Source organism: Vombatus ursinus, unplaced genomic scaffold (genome assembly GCF_900497805.2).
Source record: "Vombatus ursinus unplaced genomic scaffold, bare-nosed wombat genome assembly UNPS02014797.1, whole genome shotgun sequence".
In the NCBI taxonomy this organism is placed as follows: Eukaryota; Metazoa; Chordata; class Mammalia; order Diprotodontia; family Vombatidae; genus Vombatus; species Vombatus ursinus.
The window spans coordinates 15,079,704-15,087,863 of NW_020954575.1; the positions used below are offsets into that span (position 1 = coordinate 15,079,704).

Consider the following 8,160-nt stretch of genomic DNA (forward strand, 5'->3'; position numbering starts at 1 on the left):
CTTTTCTGGACATGGCCTTTTCTGGACATGGCCTTTTCTGGACATGGCCAATGGGAAGGATTGATTTTGCTTGACTATACATGCTTGTTATACAGGTTTGTTTATTTTTCTTTTAAATTGGTAGAATGGAATGAGATGCAGAGGAGAGAAAATAGATTTTTTTCATTAAAAATGTAATTTTAAAAGTTCTTTGTTACTGGGAATGGTTCTCTGGAAGGAGAAGGGATACAGGGAGAAATCTAGATGATGTAAAAACAAAAGAGATCAATAAAAATCTATTTTAAAAACTGATTTACCAACAGAAGTGTGAGGTAAGTATCCTCTTACGTACATCCAGTGTGTGGCAGTGAGAACCCCTGGGACCAGAGGATCAGGAAAACCTGAGTGGCAAAAATCGGTGACCCTGACACAAATTTAGCTCTCCTCTTTTCAAGCCTGACCCTCTGCTCCTTCTAGTGGAAGTACTTGGTGTTGGAGAGATGACAGCAGGAGGCGAAAAGGCAGGGCCCAGATATGACACAGAGTATGGAATGATTGTCTGAATCACTAGGAATCAGACCTACTGAGCACTAGCTCTGGCCCTCATGCTGGCCCAGGGCCCCTTGGCCCTTTGAAGGAAGGAAGCTGCCCTCCCTCAGGCCAAAGAGGAAGGCTAGCCAGCAGCATGTCTCAAGTGGAATGAGTCTTGGCAGCTGGAAGGAACCTGAGTAAGGATGGCAAGAATAGTCCCAGAGCATATCTAATGTATCTAATGGCAGCATTTGCTCACTGCTTGACCTTCATTTATTTATCAAGATCCAAAGACGACTGGTGAGAGGGGACATACAATGGTGACACAGGCCTTGGGTCCACATTCTACCCATGAGACTCAGGACTCTAAGGTGAGCATAAATAAAAGGTGGGTGTACCCACCCCCTGAGTTGCCTCATCCTGAGGCTGACTTTAACACACCTGGCTTTGATACCCCAAACTAAAAATAAGCTTTCCTTCAGCTGGGAAATTTGTAATCCAGAAAGAACCTCCAAGGTAAATTGCCAGGGCCAAGATGGCGAGCACGTGGTTAAAACTGAAATTGCCAAGTCACATGTTCTGTAGATAAATGGAAAAGGAAAGACAAGGACTGTGACTTACCACTCTGTCTATGCTTCCCTGTTGGCTTTAAAAAGCCTTAATGAAAGGCAGCATGGTATCATGGATGGAACTTTGGGCTTGCAGTCAGCAAAAACTGAGGTCAATTCTACCTCAGACACTTACTAGCTGTGCCACCCTGGGCAAATGATTTAACCTTTTACAGCCTGAGTTTCCTGAGGCTATAAAACAGGGATACTATTAAGTGGTAAAATTAATAAAATTTCTTATTAAATTTCTTGTAAAAAAACAGGGATAATATTCACACCTATTTCACAGTGTAGTTGTGGAGATCAAATGAGATAAATGTGAATAAAACACCTTGTAAATTGATAAATGTTAGCACTCATCTGCATACAGAGAAAGAACTATGGAGTCTAAATGCAGATCAAAGCATACTATTTTCTCTCTCTTTTTTTCTCTCTCATGGTTTTTCCCTTTTGTTCTGATTCTTCTTTCATAACATGACTAATGTGGAAGTATGTTTAATATGATTGTACATGTATAGCCTATATCAGATTACATGCCATCTTGGGGAGGAGGGACAGGAGGAAGGGATAAAAAAAATTGGAACTTAAAAAAGTGAATGTTGAAAACTATCTTTTAATTGGAAAAAATAAAATACTATTAAGTGGGGGAAGGGAAGAAAAAAAAGAAAAAAAGAAATGTTAGCACTCTACTGCCAGTCACATGTTATGTGGATAAGTGGAAAAAGATATGGTTGGTTTTTTTGGATGGTCAATGTCCATTCCCTTTATTTGTAACTCTGTATTGTAATTATTGCAGTTTATGTTGACTTCCATAGACGGTACAAGCAATAAAAGGTGGCCACCTATGCTTTATATCAATGTTTCACACAAAGCAAATACAGAAATATCATATTACCTAATTTTCTATTTTAAAAAATTCCTATAGGCACAAAGCAGAATGCTGGAAAATCACTGAGGAAAGAATATGCATAAAGAAGTATTTCTTACATCAAAAAAGTCCAAGAATCACAAATTCTGCAGAAGCTTGGTTAATCAAATACTGCAGTACTGATTTAATCAGTATAAAATTGAAAGAGCGTTAGCCCTGTAATAAAAATTCCACTTTGGGATAGGGGAAACTTTAAAACAGCAGCCAAGGGAAGGGAAAAGTAGTAGGACAGGTGAACAGGCACATTGGAATTGTGGGGACATGTAAATTGACCAAACCTGTGTTTTCATGAAAAACGTTTTATCCACCTATTTTTTCCTTCTAAACTTGAGTCCATTGAAGTCCAAGACATTGTTTCAATTTTTTTTTTTTGGCTTGGTTTTCTTGGTGACAATATTTGGTGAATAGTAAGTTGACTGCTTTTCCTGCACGCTGTGGAAAAATTAGATGATAAAGTTTACAAATGCCCATACCACTCCCTTTATTTGCCTCCCTATTGGCAAAAAGCCTTTATGAAAGGCAGTGTGGCTTAGTGGAAAGAGCACTGGACTTGGAGTCAGAAAGACCATGGTTGGAATGCTACTTCAGATATTTCAATCAGGCAACAGATGTGTATTAAGCAAGCTCTTGTGCCAGGCCTTGTGCTTGGCCATGGGAATACAAAGACAAGAGTGAAACTGGCCCTTTCAGAGCTTATATTCTGTTGTTGGAAGAGATATGTATAAATCCAGGTATAACCTTAAAGTTACTGTGTTTTTAAGAGAAAGGGAATAGAATCTTGTAGGAAGAATCAGTTTTACCTAGAGTGAATTAACTGTCAAAGCAAGAGATTCTATGTGTGTGAAAAAGGCACAGAAAAAATTAACAGAACTTTCTTCTTAAGAGACAGATATTTCTAGAGAACTTAGTTTAATTCTTAACTTATGAAGAGACATTAGGTGGAGAATTCCTGGGAGACTTGGATCGCCGTCCTGAGAGAATTGTGTATCTTGAGCTGGGGTCACATTGGTGAAAAGATTCTGATCCACATCTCTTTCCCCTGTTTTTGGAGAACAAAAAGGTGACTGACTGTGAACTTTTCTCACCATGACACATTGTAAACAATTATTTGTCCTTGCTTTATTATTTGTTACACAGTTAATAAGTTGTATAAGCAAGAATATTAATGTTTAAGCCTATTAGGCTAGGGTGTTTGGGATTGAAAGAGAAGAGAAAAGCTTAGGGGAAATGAGGTTTCTTTGGTTTATTTATAAACTAGAGGTCAGAGCTAATTGAGAGAAATTATGCATTTCTGGTCATTTCTAAGGAAATGTCAAAACCTACCCCTTGAATGCCTTAGAACCCAGACAGAGAAATAAAAAAGGAAATGAGCTACTAACAGTTAGAAAGGGCAGAGGGTTGGTGCAATTTTCAAGTAGTTACACATACAGCCCAAGTCAGACTTCACACAGGCTATATGTGAGGTGGAGGGTATGGAAAGGGGGAGTTGGCCATTGTTTCTAAAATCTATTATTTATCAAGATAAATACAAAGTTATTTGGGAGCAAAATATTAGCAACTGTGTGGATCAGGAAAGATCATGTAGATGTTGGCATTTGAACTGACCCCCCTTTTTTGGTAGGGGGAAATGGGTCTCCCTGTTTTACTCAGGTTGGAAGTACATTGGCCACACACTGGCTTGACCCCACTACTGATCATCCCAAAAATTGTGACAGGTCCCATTTCTGTCCTAGGCCAGTTTGCTTCTTAGACATCCTGCTGTGCACTATCCCCACACAACCCCCCCCCCCCAAGTGTGGACACCTGATTGGCTTTAGCCCTACTGCAGCTCAAAACTCCAAAGCTCAAGAGATCTTATCAGCCTCAGCCTCCGTAGTGATTGCAGGCATGTGCTATTATACCTGGCACTTGAGCTGATTCTTGAAGGTAAGTAGGGGATTCAAAGAGGGACTTACTTCCTGGCTAACCTCAATAAGCTTGTTTCTTCATCTATAAAATGGAGATAATAAGCATACCTACATCACAGGATTGTTATGAGTAACAAATGAGAGAATTTAATGCATTTTCAGTGAGAATTTGTTTTGATTAAGTATGCATATTTGTTACAACAGTTTTGTTTTTCTTTTTTCCCAATATGGCAGTGGAAAGGGTGGGGAGAGAAAAGAGATATCAATCAGGTTGCTAAAAATAAGAATGAAAAAGAAAAGAAGGAAAAGAAGGTCACTGAATCATTTTTTAATGCACAGAAGAGAATGAAAAGAAACACAGATAAGCAAGACAGCTTTGATAGTTAGATATTTAATTTATTATACACTTAAAAAGACAGGCAAGAGGGGAATTTAGGCAAAGCCAAGATGGCAGAGAAAAGCCAAGAAGTTGCCTGAGCTCTCCCCAGTTTCCCTTGGAAATAATATTAAATCAAGCTTCTAAATGGATTCTGAAGTGACAGAACCCACAAAAAGATGGAATGAAATAATTTTCCAGCTTAAGATAATTTAGAAAGATTTCAGGAAAGGTCTGTCTCACTTGGGTAAAAGGGCAGCACAGCCCAGTGCAGACACTGTCCAGGCAAGCCAGTGGAAGGCTCTTAGCACAGATCAGCAAACGAGGCCTCTTGGTCCTGAGTCAGCAGGCCAGTAGCAAAACAGGTCAGCTGTAAGGCATCCAGCCCTGCAGAAGGCAAACTGCCAGCCCCAGCAACACAGCACAGAAAATCAGTGACCAAGCCCCTGGGCTCCAGCACAAGAAGCTTGGGATAGTGGCCCCTGTGCCCCAGGAGCAGAGCCCAACTTAAAAAGTCACAAAATAGGCTAAAAAATATGAACACAAAGCAGCAAAGAGCCCTGACCATAGAAAGCTACTATGGTGACAGAGAGGATCAAAACACAAACTCAGAAGAGGACAACAATGTCAAAATGCCTACAAGTGAAGCCTCAAAGGGGAATATGAATTGGTCTCAAGCCCAAAAAGCCTTCTTGGAAGAATTCAAAAAAGATTTTAAAAATCAAATAAGAAAGGCAAGAGAAAAATTGTGAAAAGAAATGAGAGTTATGCAAGAGAGAGTCAACAGCTTGGAAAAACAAGGACAAAAATTGACTGAAGAAACCAATTCCATAAAAAATGCAATTGGTCAAATGGAAAAAAAATCCACTGAAGAAAACAACTCTGTAAAAAGTAGAATTGGCCAAAAGGAAAAGGAGGTACAAAAGCTAATTGAAGAAAATAATGCCTTAAAAATTAGAATTGGGCAAGTGAAAGCTAATAACTACTCGAGACATCAAGAATCAGTCAAATAAAATCAAAAGAATGAAACAAAAAGAAGAAGAAAAATGTAAAATACCTCATTGGAAAAACAACTGACCTAGAAAATAGATCCAGAAGAGATAATTTAAGAATTAGTGGACTACCTGAAAGCCATGACCAAAAAAAGAGCCTGGATAGCATCCTTCAAGAAATTAACAAGGGAAACTGCCCGGATATCCTAAAACCACAGGGAAAAATAACAGTCATTGAAAGACTCCACTAATTACCTCCTAAAAGAGATCCCAAAATGAAAACTCCAAGGAATATTGTAGCCAAATTCCAGAATTATCAGGTCAAGGAGAAAATACTGCAAGCAGCCAGAAAGAAACAATTCAAATATCAAGGAGCCACAGTCAGGATTACATAGGATTTAGCAACTTCTATATTAAAGGATCAGAGGGCTTGGAATATGATGTTCTGGAAGGCAAAGGAGCTTGGATTACAATCAAGAATCAACTACCCAGCAAAATTGAGCATAATCTTTCAGGGGAAAAGACAGACATTCAATGAAATAAGAGACTTTAAACTTTCCTGATGAAAAAACCAGAAATGAACAGAAAATTCAATCTTCAAATACAAGACTCAAGAGAAGAATAAAAAGGTAAACAAGAAAGAAAAAAAAACCATGCTATTCAATAAGGTTAAATTGTTTCCATCCCTACACAGGAAGATGATACTTTTAACCCCTGAGAACTGTATCTCTATTAGGGCAGTTAGGAATGTACACACACAAAGGGTGTAGTATAAGTTGACTTTGATGTGAAGATATAATAATATAATTTTTTTTCCCAATATGGCAGTGGAAAGGGTGGGGAGAGAAAAGAGATATCAATCAGGTTGCTAAAAATAAGAATGAAAAAGAAAAGAAGGAAAAGAATATAATATAATTAATAAAGGGTGAAAAAAGGATTGTACTGGTAGAAAAGGAAAGGGGGAGGCAGAATAGTGCTGGTAAATTATATCACACGAAGAGGAGCAAAAGACCTATTACAGTAGAAGGAAAGACAGGACGGCAGAAGTAGAAGGGGAAAGGAGAAAGAAAAGGGAGGGGGGCTGATAGAAAGGAGGGCAGGGTGAGGGAGGTGGTGGTCAGAAGCAAAACACTGGTGAGGAGAGACAGGATGAAAGAAGAGAGAAAAGTATAAACAAGAGGAAAACAGGATGGAGGGAAATACAAAGATAGTAATCATAACTGTGAATGAGAATGGGATGAACTCTCCCATAAAATGGAAGTGAATAACACAGTGGATTAAAAACCAGAATCCTACAAAATGTTATTTACAAGAAACACATCTGAAGCAGAGAGATACACACAAAGTAAAGGTAAAAGGCTGGAGTAGAATACATTATGCTTCAGCTGAAGTAAAAAAAACAGGGGTAGCAATCCTGATCTCAGACAAAGCAAAACCAAAAATAGATCTAATTAAAAGAGAAAAGGAAGGAAACTACATCTTGCTAAAATGTACCACAGACAATAAAGTAATATTAATACCAAATATATATGCACCAAGTGTTATAGCATCCAAATTCTTAGAGGAGAAGGTAAGTGAGTTGCAAGAAGAAAGAGATAGTAAAACTATACTAGTGGGAGACCTCAACCTCCCCCTCTCAGAACTAGATAAATCTAACCACAAAATATATAAGAAAGAAGTTAAGGAGGTGAATAGAATTTTAGAAAAGTTAGCTATGATAGATCTCTGGAGAAAATCGATTGGGGATAGAAAGGAATATACCTTTTTTCTCAGTGGTATATGGCACCTACACAAAAACTGACCATATACTAGGGCATATACTTACAATCAAACGCAGAAAGGCAGAAATATTAAATGTATCCTTTTCAGATCATGATACAATAAGAATTACATGTAATAAAGGGCCATGGAAAGACAGACTAAAAATTAATTGAAAACTAAATATACTAACCCAGAGTGGGTTAAACAATAAATCATAGAAACAATCAATAACTCCATCAAAGAGAATGACAATGAGACAACATACCAAAATTTATGGGATGCAGCCAAGGTAGTTCTTAGGAGAAATTTTATATCTCTAAATGCTTACATGAATAAAATAGAAAAAGAGCAGATCAATTAAATAAAAAAAATCAAAATTAGGGCATACAACTAAAAAAGAACAAAAAATCACCAATTAAATACCAAATTAGAAATCCTGAAACTCAAAGGAGAGGTTAATAAAATTGAAAACAAGAAAACTATTGAAATAATAAATAAAACTAAGAGCTGGTTTTATGAAAAAAAAATCCAATAAATAGATAACCCTTTGGTTAATTTGATTAAAAAAAGAAGAAAACCAAATTACCAGTATCAAAAATGAAAATAGTGAATTTACCACTAATGAAGAAGAAATTAAAGCAATAATTAGGAGCTATTTTGCCCAACTGTTTGCCAATAAACCTGACAATCCAAGTGAAATGGATGAATATTTACAAAAATATAAATTGCCCAGATTAACAGAAGAGGACATAAAATACTTAACCTCATTTTAGAAAAAGAAATTGAACAAGCCATCAATGAACTCCCTAAAAAAAAATCCCCAGGGCCAGTTGGAGTTACAAGTGAATTCTACCAAATATCTAAAGAACAATTAATTCCAATACTATATAAACTATTTGGAAATTTAGGCAAAGAAGGAGTCCTACCAAATTCCTTTTATGACACAAATATGGTGCTCATACCTAAATCAAGAAGAGCCAAGACAGAGAAAGAAAATTATAGACCAATTTCCCTAATGAATATTGATGCAAAAATCTTAAATAAAATATTAGCAAAGAGATGATAGTAATTTATCACA

The 8,160-nt window shown here is 37.1% G+C and overlaps 1 protein-coding gene across 4 annotated transcripts in view; it reads right to left on the reverse strand.

Moving 5' to 3' along the window:
• Positions 1–2,092: 2,092 nt before the first annotated feature.
• Positions 2,093–8,160, reverse strand: part of RSAD1 (radical S-adenosyl methionine domain containing 1) — a 16,477-nt gene continuing 10,409 nt past the window's right edge. For 2 of the 4 annotated variants that reach the window (XR_003569838.1, XM_027870288.1), the window contains one exon: positions 3,007–3,085. Coding sequence is in view for 1 of the 4 variants with exons in the window: in XM_027870287.1 (XP_027726088.1) it covers positions 2,968–3,085 (118 nt within the window). In the remaining 3 variants the exon portion in view is untranslated. Of the gene's footprint in view, positions 3,086–8,160 lie in introns of all 4 variants that reach the window. The other 2 variants (XM_027870287.1, XM_027870289.1) reach the window with 2 other exon arrangements.